We start from the raw sequence: 19,844 nt of genomic DNA on the forward strand, positions 1-19,844 counted from the left end.
ACATGTTGTGACAAGAATCTGTTGTACAAAAGAAAGATTGAGTAGACACCGTCGGTGGAAAAAGATACCGACAGGACCCTCAATTATTTCTACTTTATGTCATGTCTTAGCTAAGTTTAGCTTCGTTTTAGGTCTATTTAAGAATGAGTTCTCATGAGTTCAGGGCATCGTTCGATTGAGAGCATGTATGTGGTAATGAACTCTAAGACGATTCTATTGTAATAAGCTTTGTATTCTGTTCTTGCTTTTTATTAATATTGAAGCCTACTGGGCCGTCTGTCTGAGGACAGTTCTGCACGTCTGAGGATAGTTTCTGTTTTTCTGAAAGAGGTTGAACTGTAAGGCGCTGGAGTAAAGACCAGTGGAGGAGAGGTCGTGTAAGACTCGTGCATGTTCCCTGAGGAGAAAGAACTAGAGAGTCAAACTTTTATTTCCAGAAAGCTGCGAGATTTGAAGAAGTAAGTTCTGAATACTAGCTTCATCTTGTTTATATTCTGTTGAATTGATTGCTCTGTTGAACGGTCACCCCCTATTTGTATTCTCCTCCAAAAGAATTCGAACTACTTCTTTTATAGCATTTAAGAGAGTTCGAATAGCCCTCCTTGAGGCCGACTTGGTGTGGAGGCAACACATTTCATTTTTGACTCAATACTAAACCTTTTTACATGATTCAAAAACCCAAGAAGGGTCTCTTTAAAAGTGCAATGACTCTATTAACTTAGAATAAATCCTAGAAGTCCTCAATGGGGGGCTTTGACCTAAAACATGATTACCCAAGCATGAAACCCATGCTTTAATAAGTTATAATAATAATAATAATAATTATTTTGACAAGTACGTTACATGATTACTCAAATACATTAATGAAGACTGAACCTAGTTACATTTTCCAACAACTTTCACCATTCACTTGGCAAATGTTCTAGGGTCCAGAGGAGGTCTCCTGCTGCAGAGGGAAGACTTATATCATCATCCTAGCCCTTACATATGGTCTACAAGCATTTTCGATCCACTTGGAGACCTATGAGGATATCCTTGTGCCCCCACACCCACTTGGGAACACCACAGGTTCTTGATTGGAATGCAAGGGGCCAACTCCTTGTCCACTATGTTTGGAGTCCATTTCTACATCATGGCACCCCTTGGAATTCATTAGGCATCCTCACAGGCCCAACAACTCAGTTTATTTATCATTCGACCCTCTTAAGAGGCTTATTCTTATGTTATTGAGCTATTTGGTGGACTTGTCACCAAAAGTATTGTTATTATGCACATTATTTTATTTTAGGGGCTAAATTAGGCCAATTTAGCTAAATCGAATTCATTAGAGAATGTATAAATAGAAATGAGATGATTCATTTTCATCATCATTGCTTGGATTGGGTTATTTTCTCTTCTAATATTTTCGCTATCCCTTTTGGAGGACTAGTTTCGTATTATGGATGAATTTTGATGTTTGGATATCTCTCTCTTGTCTCGGAGCTTCATTATTAGCATAATTTGATGATTGGATATACTCTTTTATACATGTAAGTGCTCTTTTCATGCTTATTCTTGTTATTTACTTTGTCACATGAATGTTGCTGGGATTTTCACTATACAAGTATGAAATTTACTGCTTTTCTATATGAATTAGTGGAAATTGTGATATTTTATAGCGTTGCATCATGTCATGGGCCATGTATGAATGGGTGAATGTTCCTAGAGATAATTTGTGATAAATACATCTCGATAAGTCATCAATTATTGCAAATCGAAGTATAAAGTCCTTGAAGCAGCTGCTCTCATGCCCTAATGCCATGCGAAGTTGTTTGAAGGCCTCCTTGATTGGGTGAACTTTTTTTGAACAATCAAATTCTCTTTGACTCCATCTCTTCCAAAGGACAAGGACTATTACTCCATAGGTGATCATTTTCAAAGCTTATTTCTCTCACCTTCCCCTCTTTTTCTAGGCCTAGCCTCCATAGGTCACCTAGGGCATCACTTTTCTCACGATTTAGCCATCAAAAGAATTCGATCTCTTGCCCACAACTACACTGGTGTGTCCTCTAGAAGCCCTCCAAATTTCACGAAATTCCGACGGTGGGATCTTGAGATATTTCAAGCCCTAGCTCGAAGATCGATTCTTGCCCTTGGTTTCCCATTGGCTAGTGACCTCATTGGGATCATAGCATTAAATTATCAAAATAAGATTCTTTCTTTGATCCTCTTCCCTTCCCTAATTAGGTCAAGTACATCCTTAGTTGATCAACTCCACATCCTTGACCTAATTTTGGGTCCACCTGGCATTTTGTGGTCCCACAACTCGCTGATTCCAATTTCACAAAGATCACATAAAAGCCAAGTTTCCATAAATATCTCTAGGTCTAGGAACCATTTTGACAAAGCATACTCTCAAAACCTAGCCCTAAGGATCTTCTTGGCCCTTCCTAGAGAGTCCATCAGCGTGCTTCCAAAGCAAGCAAGCCATACAATTGAGTCTCTCTTGTGAATAGGCCTTGGAAATCACCTTTCATCATTTCATTGACATATCCACTATCGTGATTCCTCTCATATCGGGTCTCCTCCCATCAATGAAAGTCTGTAGAGAGCAGGGAGCCTTAGCTGAAGCGACATTGGACTATCGCTCCATTGTTGCCGTTGACCTAGTCGTTGCTCCATAGGATCCCCTCCTAGAACCCCTGCTAGTTTGAGCAGTAACAAGTCCATAAGGTTTAACAACAACACGAAGAAGAAGCCTTTATATGAAGAAAAAACGAAGTCTTCAGGAGTTAACCTTCATAGACCCAAGAGGAATACAAAAGAAATAGTTTATTTTGGAAAAAATCTAATATGCACTACATCTTATAGTAGAACAAAGGGAAGGAAGAGTGTGCTGGCCTTGAAGGAAGTCTTAAACCCTAAGAAAGCCCTTACTAAATCTTGGAAAAAAAAGGTGTTGGCCTCAAAGGAGGGTTTAAACCTGAGAAAATATTAGAAAAGGAGAATGATCCAAAAAACCTTAGGTCCACAATCATATAGAAGACTCAAGCAATGCCACTAACCAAAAATATTTTAACTTTGCAGTTGAATTAAGTAGCTGAGATTCTCACCCACTCTCATACCATGTTGAGATTCACAAGAGATAGTGAGAGAATTGAATAAAACCAACAAAAACACAAATTCTACAATAAAAAGAGAAGTAAACTAGCACTAGGGTGGCACAACAATTGAAGAGAAATTAATGAAGAACAGTTCAGCCCAAGAGAGTAATAGAACCCAAGAACAAGTATGCTAGAGAGAGAAAGAAACCCAAGCACAAGAGAGAGAGCACAACACCCTTGATGATGCCCCTAAGCAAGTCAATTTTATTAAGAACGAAAGACAGAAATGAGAGTGGGTGTATAAATGCCCAACTGAAATGCAGGATGCTTCCCCAATAGAGTTTTAGGCCTACATGTACATGGTCGGCCTTAACCAAACCTACAAATATAATAACAATATAATATAAGGTCAGATCCAGCTGAAACTGAAAATTACACCTCTATTTTAAACAGATGTTATCTCAAAAATTTCCATAGTTATTGTTAATGAGACTTTATTAAACCTCCTTTTGTGACTCTTACTTGGAAATCTTTAACTGTAGCTAACCAACAATGTCAGTTGACTCTGTTTCTGCATAACTTTCCTGTATTTATCATGTGGTTTAGTTGTTTACTTCAGGGTACTAAGCTACGAGCTATAATTAAACACCTCAGTACACAATTAACTAATAAAACAAATGAGGAGAGAATGAATCAATGGGGAATCTGAAAGACATCCCTCTTTACTATTTTCAGTTGGTTGTATTTATATAGTCCACTGACCTATCTTGTTTATTTGTGAACACTAATAATTTCTTTCTTTCAGTTTCATTCTTAACAATATATAAATGGCTATATCATTTTTGCCACAATCTCTAGGGCCACTTCCAGTCCGAACTTTTTTACAACAGGGACACCTTGGTTCTGTAGGTAAAGCAGCCCAGAACTTTTTTACAACAGGGACACCTTGGTTCTGTAGGTAAAGCAGCCCAGAACTTTTTAACAACAGGGACACCTTGGTTCTGTAGGTAAAGCACCCCACAACAACAGCGTAAGAGACTGCAAATTCAATCACCACCCTCTTATTAAAAATTACTAGTGGTCGAAGATCAGGCACAGATATAATATATATCGACTGTTCACACATTGCATGAATAAAACTATTGTCGTGGAAGGAGGTATGATGAATCACTGGCATGGTAATGAATTGCTGGGAGAAATGGAAAGTCTGAAAAGTCTGAACAAGCGAAGGATAAGAGTACAGTTCAAATCAGTATTTATGGTCAAGATGTAATGTCCTTGAAATTACACAGTAATAGTATATATTACAGGCTGTTACAGGAATAACTTCTACAGTATGCTTGTTAAGCTTCTGAGTCCTTTTAAGTCTGCAAAGAATGGTATTATTTTTTATTGGCCTCTGGCTGAAAGTCTACAATTAATTAGTTATGCATTTAAGAAAATCAAAGTCCAAGACCAGAGATTACATTCTGTTTTCATTGAGGAGAAGAGTGAGAAAGATATCCCTTGAAGAAGCAACCTAAATATAACAAGAATCAAATCTAAGGAGGGTCTGAAATATAGTAGATAACGTTCAAAGGGAGTGATTTAATTCATCAGCTTCTTGTTCATAAAATGATAGACCAGATCAAATAAGCCCTTCATTCATCTCATACTCACCCAAACGGACACCTCTCAATGGAACAGCAGTAGCAATACTGTATACAAAAGGCCAGCTTTTGTGCAAGATTTGGTTAAACTCAGATTGAATGCTTTGATGCTAGAGTTGACATGAAGCGCTGTAAGCATGGTTTTCAGTGAGTTGATCTTAAGGCCCAATGGAGATACTATAGTATAAACTCAATCTCAAATGCAAACAGCACATTACATGGGAAAATATCTAATTTACAGCATACAGCTGAGGTTGTGTACTTCAGATTTAAGGTCCAATGGTTTGTGCATCTACAGATGATAAAAGCAACTTTAAAACTTTAACAAAAGGACGTGAAATATTAATATAACATTACAGAATTGTATAATAATTTTTTCAGATTGTAATCACAAATTGAATCTTTCTTATATTTGCGCATAATTAAAATATGTTTCTTAGATGGTCGGTGGGTTGAAAAAAAATACCACTGCACAGCATAATTTATCAACTACCTGCAACTATTGAATTACACAATATGCATGCCCATGCCCTGCATTTGTAAATAATCATGGGATGCAATCCCAATCACCCTTAAGAATCCACCATATCTCCAAGTTTAAATAAGCATCGGATTCTTCTGGTTCAATCACCCTAAGAATGGACCATATCATATCTCAAAGTATAAACTCAAATGGAAAGGATCATTTTTAAAATACTAGTAACAGGGAAGGACTAAATGGACAAAGAAATAGTGCAAACAAACATAGCAAACATAAACTTTTCATATCAGTATTACTTTGTCATGGCCAGACTTGGCACCTGATCTATTTCAGATTAGAGAATTAATCCATGCCAGAACCCAAGACCATGTTGTTACCCACTAAAATAATGAAAAGGGGGCAAGAATGAAGAAACTAAACAAGTTGAATATAAAACCTTCATTTTTTAATCACCTTTAAGTGCTGACAACAAAGTCTGTTCCATACTTTCAAAGAAACAACAATTCCTGAACGTTTTAAAGAAACAAGGTTCAAGTTGAACCGTTCAACCATGCTGTGACCAAAGTTTGGAGTGACTGCATGGAGTGATGCCCAATACTTGTGTAATTTCGAAGAGCACAAAATGCGTACTTTATTGTTGATTACCCTGTTTAAAGGCAAACTCCAGCTTTTGTGGCGCTGGGTAACACTCTCAAAGGCAATTGAGTGATTATGCAAACCCTTTATGCAGGTGAACTATCAGTCCCAGTCTATCATGTCTGGCTCTTCATTTTCTGGCTTAGGCGGTCTAACAACTAAAATTGCCATACCCAAGACAGACCCTGCAGATGCAGAAATTGCTGATCCTCTCTGAATGTTCAAAGAATTATCAGCAGAGGCTACCAAGAAACAGCTCTCTGCATCTATCTCAGTCTTTGTTTTGTCCACAACTACCAAAACTGATTCCTTCCTGTCAGTTTTTGGGACTTTCAAAGGAAGAACATTCCCATCAGAAAACGAAAGAACAACAGGAGCCTCTGCATCGATCAAAGCTTCCCAGCCCGGTAAAACAATCCAAGATTTCCATGCTGTTTCTGAGTGATAAATCCTAAACGGACCTTCTCCCAGGGCCTTGCGAGAGGGTGCTTGCATGTATTCTTCCACATTCGCTTTAATTACAGGCAACACCAAAGGTGTTTTGGCCTCTGCAACTTCTCCTTCCACCAATCTTACAATGGGCAAACGCCGAAAAATTTCTGCAGATTGATCTTTGTCTATTTCATCAGTTCTTTCAAGAGATTCTTGAATTTTAGCCTTTGCTTTCTCTGTAACTGCAAAGGAAAGAGCTTTCTTCAATGCTGCTTCTCGCTCTGAATCTGCTTTATACTCTTTGCTCTGGCAATAAAAACAGTAGGCCAAGCAATCACCCGGCTCGGAGGAAAAGGACTCCCATCCCTCCTTACGCCGCCTCCCGAAATCCTTCATTGCTCTCGTCAATTCCCTCGCTTCCTTTCCATCCATGGATCTTTCCATGGCATATTCAGCTGCAGATTTTCGCTGCTCCGTGGAAAGAGTTCTGAACTCATATAGAATATCCGCTCCACCAATGTCATAATAGGCTAATGAATTTTCATCAAATCCATTAGATACCAACGAAGAACGCACCCGAGAACCAACGATAATCTTGTTCTGCTCTATGCCTGACATTCCTGTGGCTTCCTCGATGCTTGAGGGAGAGAATCCCGCACGATTAAGCGCGGGGATTAAGTCGGCATACTGGTGCCACAGACCAATTCTATCACGAATGACAGCTAGCTGTTCGTCAATTTCCAACTTTCTGGCGGCATCAGGAATGCTCTGGACAGTCAGCGGTGGTCGGAAAGGTTGGTAGTATTCCTTTGCGGAAGCCATGCACTTGAAAGTTCGAAATCCATTCTTACTATATGTAGAAGCTCGGGTTGCTTTATTTAGGCCATAAAGCACAGGATTAAAGGCTTTATTTCCGCTAGTAAGAGTAGGATGAAGTCGAAGAGTCGAAATCGAAGCATATCCACTGAGCATTTTGTCAATGTAACCAAGCAAAACCGAAGACGAAAGTTCTGTATTATAGAAACACAAGATTTACTCAAAGATGGAAAATATGCGGCCAAATTCTATAAAGTGAGAACGAAAATGAGGCTTTCAATTTTTTTTTTGTCAGACAATCACAAACTGGAACAATTGTAAATGAAAGGATAAATAGTAAATTTCAACTGGATGTTTCAGGAAATCAAAGCCTGCATCGCATTTATGCCGCAAATGAAGCAAAGGCGAGACCGGAGATGCGGATGGCCAGCTATAAAGATGCAAAATTACCCGTTCAATCTGAAATTTAAATAAACCTAAAACTGAAGACGTGCAGGCTTATGCAAAGATTTGTGAGGCGATACCTGTAGCTCGTTGAAATCTCAAATACTGTCAGACGAATGTAAGAATAGAAGTCTATTTCGTTTAAGTCAATATCTGTATCGGGTTTTCATGATCCCGGCTTCAATCCCGGTGAATATCTGATACTGCAGGGAAAGATTTTTCATCAATTAGCTGAGGAAGTACCATGTAAATGAATTTAGAGAGCTTTTTACCTTGTATATTGCTCAAACAAAACCTTATCTGCAACCGTGATGCGTATAATGCCAATTAGCCACGTAAGCCAAGCCTATCCTTTTTCTAAGAGTTAATTTAGGACAAAGAAAGCGGCATTTATCCGAGGCACTTTCTTTTCTTTAGACCACATATTTTACTTGTGTGTTAAAATCTTTGCATCCATCACGATGGCTGTGTTTCGTCTGGAAGCTCCCGGGTTCTGAGCCTGTCGAAAATCCTTCTTCAGCGTATTTTTTTGTTTGCCGAGTACTTAGCGTGCATTGGAGCATAACACTAATCATCAGGTCCGTCATAAATGTTCTCCCTTCAATTTTCAGTAAACCCTACCATCAAAAGAATGGCGACCTCTCCGGTATTGCCTTCGCCCATTTTCTTTAAAGTCACAGCATCCAACCTTCCATTCTGCGAAACCACTATTATCAGAGCTTCTGATAACTATTTCTCTAAAACAAATCCATTTTACTGTCGGATTTTCTCCAAATTTTCTCAAAAAACCCATAAGGGTAATCTTTTACACAGCAAAGTTCCAGCCACAATAACTTCAAGGACTGGTAGAAAGGGCTCCGGTACCTTGCTTTGCAGAGCAGGGAAAATATACAATGTGGAAATAGAACACGAGGGGAAGAAGCATGTCTTAGAGGTTCCCGAGGACGAGACAATTCTCTCAAAAGCCCTGGATGCAGGGATAACTGTTCCTCATGACTGTAAACTCGGGGTCTGTATGACATGCCCGGCAAAGCTTATAGATGGAGAAGTTGATCAGAGTGAAGGCATGCTCAGTGATGATGTTGTAGAGAAAGGCTATGCGCTCATGTGTTCTTCCTATCCCCGGTCCGATTGCTCGATTCGCACCATTCCGGAAGATGAACTGCTGTCTCTGCAGCTTGCAACAGCCTCGGATTAGTGTTTAAGCTCAGTCCTCTGCAGTCAGTGGGGCATGCTAATTCACTGGAGTGTAAGTACCTCACCAAAAACCCTGGTTTGGTGTTTTAACGCGGAACTACATGTATAAGTACAAAACTTGAGGTTCAGTATTTGGTGCCTGACCTTATGAATATATCGCCACTACATACAAACATTCTTTGGCAATGTACTGTGTTGCAGCTGAGTTTTACAGATGTATGAGATGCAATCTTGGCAATGCATTTGGTGTTATGCGATCATTTGATGAAATGTTCTTAATTAGGCAGCAATGCATTTTTTATAGATATGGCATTTGCGGAGATATTACAGGGAGTAATTTGATAGAACTTATCAGTAATCATTTTCCAGTCAATAGATTGCTTTGAATATGGCACTACAGTGTTATGATATGCTACGTTGCAAACACACCTCTTCTTCTTTTCCCATTGAATTGGCAATATATTTTCTTCACCTGGTATTTGCAGAGATGTAGATATATTACGAGGGTTATTTGAGAGAGTCCTTTCCATTCATTATTTTTGCATCTTCTTCCATGAAGATATGGAATGCAACTATGCTTAACCAAACCTCTCAGTTTATTGAGAATAAATAAACAAATCTCCAAATGGAGCCCACACAAACCTGAGAATTGGGAAACATCTCATCATGATACTAAACACCTTCGTATAGAGAGAAGCAAGAGGGCTAATCTCCCTCTATAAGTTCCATAAGGGTCCTCTTTCTCTTTCCGTCAACCACGTGTTCTTGCTAAATAATTCTATTCTAATCGTAGTAACACAGGACCGTCAAATCTTGGCGAGCTTCACTGAGTCTACTTGGCTTGGCCCCCACAAATTTCAGCAAGTTAATTTTGCTTGGGCTTGAAACGAGTACTTGGAATGGCAGCTTGGGCCTGAGACAAGTACTCAGAATGGTATCTTGGGCCTGAAAAGCGCAAAGTTATCAGAGCAGTTACCTAGAAGTTTCAAAAATCAGGTAATTAACACAATATAGAAAATTTCATATCAAACATGAGGGTTTTCCATATCTATTTTTTGTGAACTTTCAGCCTTAGAGATGATCTGAAATATTCAATTACAGCAGCGAATACTTCAATTCACCTCAACCAAAATCACCTGGCAACTCGAAAGTATAAATAACATATACTCAATGCCAGGCACATTTTTCCAGCATGTAAGAGATCGGAAATAACTTTATTGCAACAGATTTTAGAGTAGAAAATATGCTCCTTTATCTTGTATATTTATGTTAAACCACTTTAATAATTTCAGCAATATAATATGTCAAATCAACATGAACGATAAATGCTAGAATCCACACAACCAAGAAGACAACACAAGCTGAAGATAAAATCTTAAAGTACTCAAAGTTTGAATAACTGGAAACTTCCTATATATATATATATACAAAAGATGAAATTTGAGTACATACCACAACTTTATCACAAAGTTCGAAGAAGCCAAACTTTTCAAGCCCTAACTAGGTAAACCATATGAAAACTCTAGCCAAGAACTCCTCCTGCCTAGGAAACACTCCCAAAGAAAGCTAGGCACTCTGCTCAAGATCTTCAACATGCTAGCATCAACAGCAACAAGTCCTCCTTGGCACATACAACAAGAAGCACTTCACACTAACTCTGTTGTCTTCCTTAGGGCTTACAAACCCTAGTCATGTTGCATCACATAGGCATATGGCAAGACAACTTTAGTGCTAGCATCCAAATTGACATGTGCATCAATTTGAATCGTCAAACCCTATGTCTTCAACCCTTGCATCAATACAAACAACAAAAACTCCATGGAAAATCAAGGATACAATAATTGAGTCTTCTTACAAGCAAGGCATCATACCAAGCTCAAAAATGATCAAGCTAGTCTCTCCATGATGTTGCCCTAGCCTCACATCCCACAATAACAAGTGCAAGGAATTAGCTTTGCTATCCATGTTTTCTACTAGGGTAGAAACACTAGCACTACTGCGAAACCCATAATAACTAGTGTCATTTTCAACGCATAGCAGAAACCCTAGAATCGCAAGAGCAAACCTTAGCATCACACAAGTGCAATCTCTCCAAGAACATCTATAAGGCACAAGGTTCGTATATGCAGCGAAATATTTAGAATATCCGAAATATAAAAGTATCCATTATAGGACAAGTAGCATTTATTTATAAGAATGTTGATTGTGTAAGAGATATGAGATTGTTACAAATGAGGGCATGCTATACCTAAATAGGTGCCCCTTTATGAATGGTCATGTTCTTAGAGACATGCCTCTTCTCTACTAATCATTATTATGATTGTTATATATATATATATATATCATTGTCTTCCTCTTAAGAAAGCTTTGTTCTCAATGTCATTTGTTTCTTTGTCTTGTAATCTATTTACACTTTTCAGATTTCTTCGAGTTGTTATCTTTGATGATACAAGATGATAGGATCCTCTGAGTGATAAACAAAATTGTCGAATTGAGAAGGGATCTAACCATCCTAAATCAATCTTCTATGGAACTTTGCAATTATTTGATAGCTGAAATAAATTGTTATCATAAGAATGGATTTTGTAAACATCAGTATTCTTCGGAGCACAAGTCTGTTGTTTCTGTTATGAGTGATATGGATATGCAAATTGATTGAGATGTCTTATCTTGTGATTTAGATGTCGATAAGGAGTTCTTGTGATTTGATTTTCCCTTATCATGCATGTGGCAATTTCCTGATTTACTTCAAGTACTGATGTTGTTGAGTTGGTTACAAAATCTTCACTTGGAATTTTCATCGTCTGAACTACAACATCTAAATATTTTTTTACTTCAACCGATTTGTCATCTTCTCGAGTTATGATATTGACTAGATCAATATTCATTTATTTTTCTTCAACTTGGACTATTATGTTTGAAGGCTTCAATACTTCTTTCTTGATAAGTTCTAATTTGTTTTTCAATGATTTCTTATCATTTTTAAGTTCCTTAATTTGAGAGAGTAATTTTTCATTGTGTTTCTTGAGGTGAGAAACTTCTTCGTTTTTGTCTATGATAATCTTGTCAACTTCCTTTTGCATATTGTCTATTGACTTTTGACTTTCATGAAGGATTACATTTGAGATATCTTTTGTCTTCTAGTGTTACTGAATCTGGTTTCAATGTATTGTCCTGTAACGTTACTATTTTCTTCTTTTAGGAGAATGTCAATTTTTTTTCATAGTTATAATGAACAACCCTAGTGATTCCAGCCAGGGTGAATCCAAAATTATGTCACCTCGATCGCCCCATAGGGATTGAACCGAGAATTGCGATATAAATGTATAGTCTCTAGCGTTTAATTGTAAATCGGCTATGACATATTGTTTTGTGTTACAAAGGTCTATTTTTTCAATTATTTTTGACTCGGGAATCACCAATTGGTTAGTGAATTTAGGGTTTATATAATAATTATCTTTGGCGAACAAGATAGAAATAGTAACATCTTTTCATGCAAGAGTCTCTTGAATTCTAAATAGCACTGAAGCATAGTTATATGAAGTTTCTAAAAATCTTCCTTCATTTTCGAATTAGATTTCATTCTTGCTTTCGAATATTTAACTACTTTCTTTTTTGTTGGAGATTTCCAGAATAACACTGTGTAATATGTGTGATCTGTCCTATTACACAGTGCTATTTCGAAAATGTTAAAATTAGCAACTAGGGCCAAATTCCATCTTAGGACAACTCATATGATGAAGATGATTATTGCGTTGGATTCCTCTTTTCGAGAGGTCCAATTTTGATATAGAGACCATCAGAAGTGGAATTTTGAATTTATTCTCTCTCACAAATTGTCAAGGTCGGTCTCAGTCAAATGTATGCTTAGGAAGCCCAATGGATGTGTCTCCTCGCCCTCAAGGAATTGTATAAATAGGAGTGACCTCTCTCCTCATTTGGACATCACTCATTACATCGTTCATGTCTCTCTCTTCTCTTGATTGGTTCGTATAGCTTGGGCAACCTCTTTCTCTTCTTCGCACGTGTGGGAAGAGGCTGAAAATTTTAGTTACTGAATAGGCCGAAATTTCAGAGCAATAGTCCAATGTTGACAAGCATTGACCAAGGCTGATTTGACCAAATTTGACTTCGGTTTTCAGGGCAGAATTTCGATTTCCTTGGCCGAGTTGCTGGGCATAGAAACCAAGGTGTTTTGGGTAGGTCGACAGAGGTGTTTTGGGCAATATTTCTCTCTCCTTTGACTGAACTGTTTTGGGTTGACTTTGACTCTCCTTGAAGGCCAATTGGATTACTGTTGACGGAGCTGCTTGGAGGATGTTTTGGTGCTAATTTGACCAGTGTTGACTTTCTGATTAGGGCTGTAGTTGATCGCTGATTTTCACAGGGTAGTTTTGACTATGTATTGGGCAAGTAAATTTGATCTATGTACTCTCTCTATGTTGAACTATGGAATAATAATAAGAAGATTTGATCAAAGGGTTTTCCCCACATTGGGGATTTTCCCTGATATCCGCCAAATCTTGTGTCCTCTTGTCTTGGCTTGTCTTCTGCACTTGTTTTATGTTCTATTTGCATTTATTGTCAATGTGATTAAGTTAATGTGATTTCTACTGGAAATAATTGGAAATTGTCATTGGGGTGATAAAGAACATTGAAGTAAATTGTGCTAAAGCATACAACATATCATTGTTATCTAAAATTAACATAATATCAGAGCTCAAGTGAAGACAAAGCCCAAGCAAGAGTGAAGAAAAGCAATCACTAAGGGAAGTTGTTAGACAAGAACTTGGAACTAGTTCCTGTTGATTTGTGGTAGCATCGGATGTGCTTTTGCCATGAAAATTGATGGAGAGGCTAAAGCACATGAGATCTCTAAGACCCAAAAATAGTTTGGAAAAATTCCACCCGTTTGGAGAGGTATTAAAGTAATTAATATTTTTAACGGGGTTCCTAAGTCTAAACTTAGGAAAATTAAAATATTAATGGGTATTAATATAAAACTGGGTGAGAATGTTCTAAATGACATGGATCGAGCCAAATCTAATCTTAGCCATTGATTAGAGACTTGATCTTGGCCGTTGAAGACTCAACAAGAAAAGTATAAGAAGAGAGGGTCAGTTTGATTTTTTGGAGCAGGGCTTGCTGAGAAAATTCGAATAGGTGATCTGTTGCAGCGAGGGGCAATGAGTACATAGCAGAGAGGTAGAGATAGTGCCTGAGGGTCAGCGCAGTGACTGAAGAGGCTAACATAGAGGCAACCAGAGCTACGCAAAGGCAACGGGAGCCACGCAGAGGCAGCTAGAGACTACGCAGAGGCTGAGGGGCCTGCTTGGGTGACGCAGAAGACTAGAGAGACTGAAGGCTGACGCAGGGGGTTTAGGAGCTACACTGAGGCTAGCAGGGCTGACGCAGAACCTAGGAGAAGCGCCGTAAGGATTTTTGTGGGGCATCCTAGAGCTGAGTGGTTGAATATCTGTCTCCGAAAAGAGGTATTACTGCCGTGTAACAATCTCTGTTGGGTGAGCCAGTTCAGTACCCTAGTTGTACTCAAGAAATCTGCATAATAATAAAACCCTCAAAACTACTGCACCAGTTTTCCCGCATTGGGTTTTTCCAGGGACGATTGTCCAAAAATAATGGTGTCCCTTGTGTGTTTGTCTAGTATTTCAGTTGCTGATTTGTATATGAGTTAAGGTTGCATTTGTATTTATTTTCAGTATTTATATGTATAAATAACTTGTTAATGGAATACACAAGTAGGTGAAATAAACCAGATAATGCAGTAGGGATTTCTTACGTGTCAGACTTAGAAATTTCAACAGTCCCAATGACGACTACATCTTACTTCAAATACGAGGACAAGCTTAAGGACAAGTCCGACTATCATGCATGGAGGATGTCTCTAGATTTGACTTTGGAAGAAAATGATGCCATGGATTATGTCAAAGGAAGAGTAGTGGAGCCTCCTTCAAATGCATCCGCAGTTGCACAAACAAAGTACAAGAAAGGTGAGGTTAAAGCTAAGAAAATTATTGTTGATTCTATTCACAAGCCTTTGGTTGCCTATATTTCTGATTTGGAAGCATCTAAGGAGATGTATGACAAGCTGGTTGGGATGTTCAAAGTAAATAAGGCAAATCAAGCTCTCTTTCTCAAGAACAAATTGAAAGACATCTAGATGGATAAAGAAGAATCCATTCGATCCTACTTCATGAGGATTACCGAAATCAAGAATGATCTCCTATCTATTGGAGAAGTTATTGGTGATAGGGAGCTAACTCTTTTTATTGCACTTGGAGGCCTTACAAGAGAATGGGATCTGTTTAACACTACCATCCTCAACAATGACAGGATTCCGGGATTTGATGAATTATTGGCTAGATGCACTCAAGAAGAAATAAGGATGATGGAAAGAGACAAGCCCTCAAATGGAAACAATCCTACCGCCTTCTCCACTCATGCTAAGAGGAAGAACGATGCTTGTCCAAGAAGACAAGGTCAAGGGTTCAAGCCAGGATTCAAAGAAGGAAGATGCTTCAATTGTAACAGGTTTGGCCACTTTGCTAGAGAATGTCCTCACAAGAAGGATACTCCAAGAGATGATGACAACAATAACAACAACTTCAAAGGCAATGGCAATCAAAGGAACAACAAGTTCAACAACAAAGGAAAGAGGAATGCTCCCGCTGTTCGAAATGGAAATGGTCGTCCTCCCAAGAAATCGAGAAACCCCAAGTATGAAGAAGTTAATGTTGTAAAGCAAAACTAATTTTATCTTATTTCTGCCCTCACCACCACCTCTCTTTCGAATACATTGGATCATGGTTGATTGATAATGGTGCCTCAAGGCACTTCATTGGGTACAAAGAAGAGCTCTCTAACTTGATTGAAAAGAAGACAAATATGGAGATTATACTTGGGGATAATGCCACTTATCTTGGGAAAGGAATTGGGACTGTTACTTTTCACTTAAATCAAGGTCAAACCCTTCATTTACAAGAAGTGTTGTATGTACCTGATCTGAAAAAGAACCTGGTCTCTATTTCTGCAATGGAAGATAAAGGTTTCAAGGTGACATTCATTGATGGGAAGGTTCGTGTTTGGCAAAGGAACCCAAGAGATGCATTCACTCTTGGATTCAGGGTTGAAGGTCTCTATCAGGTTGGAGAAAGTCCGTTAGGAGCAATGCTTTGCGATACTTCTCTTCAATCCGAATTATGGCACTGAAGATTTGCTCACCTTCATTACAAAGCCTTACCTGATGTAAGGAAGATGGTCACAGGTATGCCTGAATTCAACTTAGCTCTTGAAGGTGTTGCGAGGGTTGTGCAGTTGGAAAACATACAAGGGGACCATTCTCCTCAAGTCAAAGTCAAACTACCAATATTCTTCAATTAGTCCATTCTGATCTATCAGGTATGTTGCCCGTGACATCTTTGGGTGGATATTTGTACTATGCAATTTTTGTGGACGACTTCTCTCGCAAAACATGGATCTATTTTTTGAAGAAGAAGGACAAAGTGTTTAAATGGCTCCGCTCTTTCAAAGCCTTGGTTGAGAATCAAACAGGGGAGAAGATCAAAATATTGAGGACTGATAATGGGACCAAATATGAGTCAAATGAATTCAATGACTATTGTAGAGAAGTTGGGATTAAGAGGGAGACCACTACTACATCTACTCATGAGCAAAATGGAGTTGCTGAAAGGAAGAATCGAACTATCAGAGAAGCCTCCCATGCCATGCTTCATGACCAAGGTCTATCGAAGTTGTTATGGGGAGAAGCTACCAACTGTGAAAATTCCTAGATCTAATAATCTCAAGAATCCTACTGTAACCAACTGAATCTACTTCACCTAGATTGTAAATTACATTACAAGCTTATTTAAGATTTCTTCATGAAACATTGAAGTAAATTAGTTAAGCAACCTACACCAATTAAATATGATTCTGAAACATAGAAACTGAGCAAGGAAATTAGAAACACATAGAACAATTATTTTTGGACAAAAGTCCCTCAAAAAACCCAATGCGGGAAAACCAATGTAGCAGCTCTGAGGGTTTATTATTATTAAGCAGTAGCAGAATCTGAATACATCACTGAATACCTCACAAGGTTATTTAGTTACAGAGAGAAATACTGACAGAAGCTTTGTGAGTTTTACCTCACACATTCACTATGAAATCCTGGCTGATCCAGCCCCAAACTCACTGCCCCCCCGACTTTTCTAGTTGCCTCTGCACTACCTCTGCATAGTGTCTCCGTCAACCCAGCGTCAAGCTCTCTGGGTGTTGCGTTACTTCTCTGGCTGGTTTTTCTGTTTCCCAGGAAATTCAATTTCTGCCTCCCGGTCTCACACCCCGACTTCGGCTTTTGAAGATCGAATTTCTCTGCAGATTTCAGACTCCTCTCTCTCCATTTGCGTTGGTTCTGTGTTGCCCTTCTGGCCCTGCGTCAGCCTCCGCGTCAAGGCTTCTGGATCACTCTCCGCCTCTCTCTGCTAATGTATCTCTGGCTGAGAATCTCTCTCTTCGAAAGCTGTTATCCCTGCCCCTCAATTGCAAAAGATTTCCTCAATCGATTTTTCCTCCTAAGTAGTAAGAACTTCTCACTTCAGAAAATCGATTTTTTCTATCTCTCTGTGTATTTTCCAAATGACCCTCAAGCCCCTTCTTATATCTTCCTGTTGGACAACCAACGGCCTAGATTTCTATCTTAATCAAAGGCTCAGATCGTTTTGGCTTGATCCATGGCTTTTTCTAGAAGTTTTACCCCTGATTAAATTAATACCCATTAATATTTTAATTTTCCTAAGTTTAGACTTAAGAACCCCATTAAAAATATTGATTGTTTTAATAAAATCACTTATGGGTGGAATTTCCCAAAACGCTTTCTGGGTTCTTTGGAGTACATGTGCCCAACCCTCCCTACAAAATTTGAGGCTTAGAGCACATCCGATGCTACCCCAAATCAACACCAACACCGCTGTGTATGTTCAAAATAGATGCCCACATCAAGCATTGGACTTCAAGACACCCAAAGAAGTTTTCACCAATAAGAAACCTCATGTTTCTCATTGTAGAATATTTGGTTGTCCCGTATGTTTTCATGTGCCGAAGGAGAAAAGAAACAAGGTAAATGCATCTGGGAAGAAAGGAACGTTTGTGGGCTACAGTGAAACTTCAAAGGCATATAGAATCTATGTGCCTGGTCGAAGGGAAGTGGAAATAAGTCATGACGTCACTTTTGATGAAGATTTTGCCCTTGATGGTTATTTTTGGACAAAAGTCCTTGGAAAAATCCAATGCGGGAAAACCGGAGCAACAACTTTGAGGGTTTATTATTATTAAGCAGTAGCAAAATCTGAATACATCACTGAATACCTCACAGGGTTATTCAGTTACAGAGAGAAATACTGACAAAAGCTTTGTGAGTTTTACCTCACACAATCAGTGTGAAATCTTGGCTGATCTAGCCCCAAATTGACTGACCCTCGGCCTTTCTGGCTGCCTCTGCACAATATCTGCATTAGCCCAGCGCCAAGCTCTCTGGGCTCTGCGTCACTTCTATGGCTGGTCGATTTGCTGCCCAGGAAATTTGATTTTTGCCTCCCGGTCTTACACCTCAGCTCCTGGCTTCTGAAGATCGAATTCCTCTGCAAATTTCAGACTCCTCTCTATCCCTTTGCATTGGTTCTGTGTGGCCATTCTGGCCCTACGTCAGCCTCTGCGTCAAGGCTTCTGGATCACTCACTGTTTCTCTCTGCTAATGTATCTCTAGCTGAGAATCTTTCTCTCTAGAAGCTGCTATCCCTACCCCTCAACTGCAAGAGATTTCCTCAATCAATTTTTCCTCTTGAGAACTTCTTACTTCAAAAAATCGATTTTCTCTATCTCTTTGTGTATTTTCCAAATGACCCTCAAGCCTCTTCTTATATCTTCTTGTTGGACAACCAACGGCCTAGATTAAATCTTAATCAAAGGCTCAGATTGTTTTGGCTTGATCCGTGGCTTTTTCTAGAAGTTTCACCCCTGATTAGATTAATATCCATTAATATTTTAATTTTTGTAAGTTTAGACTTAGGAACCCCATTAAAAATATTAATTATTTTAATAAAATCACTTCTGGGTGGAATTTCCCAAAACGCTTTCTGGGTTCTTTGGAATACCTGTGCCCAAGACTCCCTACAAAATTTGAGGCTTAGGGCACATCCGATGCTACCCCAAATCAACACTCACTCTTAGCGAGGAATGTGCTCTAGCAATACACTGCTACTGCATACTGCTATGAGTCTGAAGCATTGTCCTTTGCACTACTGATGTCTGACATGTTGTCCACCAACTACTGCACTGTTGTTGCTACTGTACTGCTGCCTTTAACACTGCCACTGCCAATGCTACATCAGTACTGCAACTCCCTCTCAAACGCTGCATCTGCTATGCTACTAGCACTGCCACTACTAACATTGCATCTGTCCTACAACTCAGTTGCTGAGAGAAGCAACTGAAAACACCCAAAACTACACAAGTATCCAATGGATACTCCTCGATGCTAAAATCCTAATTGCTACTAGTCTCACGCTGCCTCTGAAGCCACTACACTACTGAAGCTCTGCACTGTGCCTCCTCGCACTGCTGCCTCTCTGCTCTGCGCTGCTTACATTCTGGCTCTACTAACCACTGCATCTATTGAATCAACACTCCATGGTACAACTGAAACTCCACCATCCCACTACTACTAAGTACTAATCATGGGCTCCCATAGCAAGGTGATGATCCAAGAGGTGGGCTCCTCAAGGATCCTGCCCATCTGTAGCTCTATCGAACTATAGTTCTATATCAGCCACCTCCTTCCTGGAGGTATCTTGGCTGTCATGACAGACTGCTCCTCCTGTTCAATCTTTGCGGCTGCAATCTTAGGATCATGCTTCTCATCCTTGTCCTTTTTCTTCAAAGGACACTAGGATGCATAGTGGCCCATCTCACCACATCTGAAGCACTTCACCTTGGAGACGTCCTTCTTTCGTCTCTGTTGCCCCTACTGTCCCTTCGATGTAAGGGCTGTGTTATCCTCCTCTACTTTGGGCTTCAACCCACTGTTGT

General features: G+C 39.2%; 2 protein-coding genes across 2 annotated transcripts; one reads left to right on the plus strand and one right to left on the minus strand.

The window, feature by feature from the left end:
• Positions 1-5,636: 5,636 nt before the first annotated feature.
• Positions 5,637-7,803, minus strand: LOC149182554 (rubisco accumulation factor 1.1, chloroplastic-like). Its single transcript, XM_089416881.1, has 2 exons — positions 7,622-7,803; positions 5,637-7,291 (listed from the first exon to the last, which is right to left on the minus strand). The coding sequence occupies exon 2, from the start codon at positions 7,251-7,253 to the stop codon at positions 5,952-5,954; it is 1,302 nt and encodes a 433-aa protein (XP_089273007.1). The 5' UTR covers positions 7,254-7,291; positions 7,622-7,803; the 3' UTR covers positions 5,637-5,951.
• A 126-nt stretch (positions 7,804-7,929) lies between these two features.
• On the plus strand, positions 7,930-8,978 carry FDC1 (2Fe-2S ferredoxin-like superfamily protein). The gene has a single exon (XM_089416883.1). The coding sequence runs from the start codon at positions 8,131-8,133 to the stop codon at positions 8,737-8,739; it is 609 nt and encodes a 202-aa protein (XP_089273009.1). The 5' UTR covers positions 7,930-8,130; the 3' UTR covers positions 8,740-8,978.
• The last annotated feature ends 10,866 nt before the right edge of the window (positions 8,979-19,844 follow it).

Source organism: Pinus tabuliformis, chromosome 3_2 (genome assembly GCF_031772625.1).
Source record: "Pinus tabuliformis cultivar Carrire ecotype Pingquan chromosome 3_2, CPIR1, whole genome shotgun sequence".
Lineage (NCBI taxonomy): Eukaryota > Viridiplantae > Streptophyta > Pinopsida > Pinales > Pinaceae > Pinus > Pinus tabuliformis.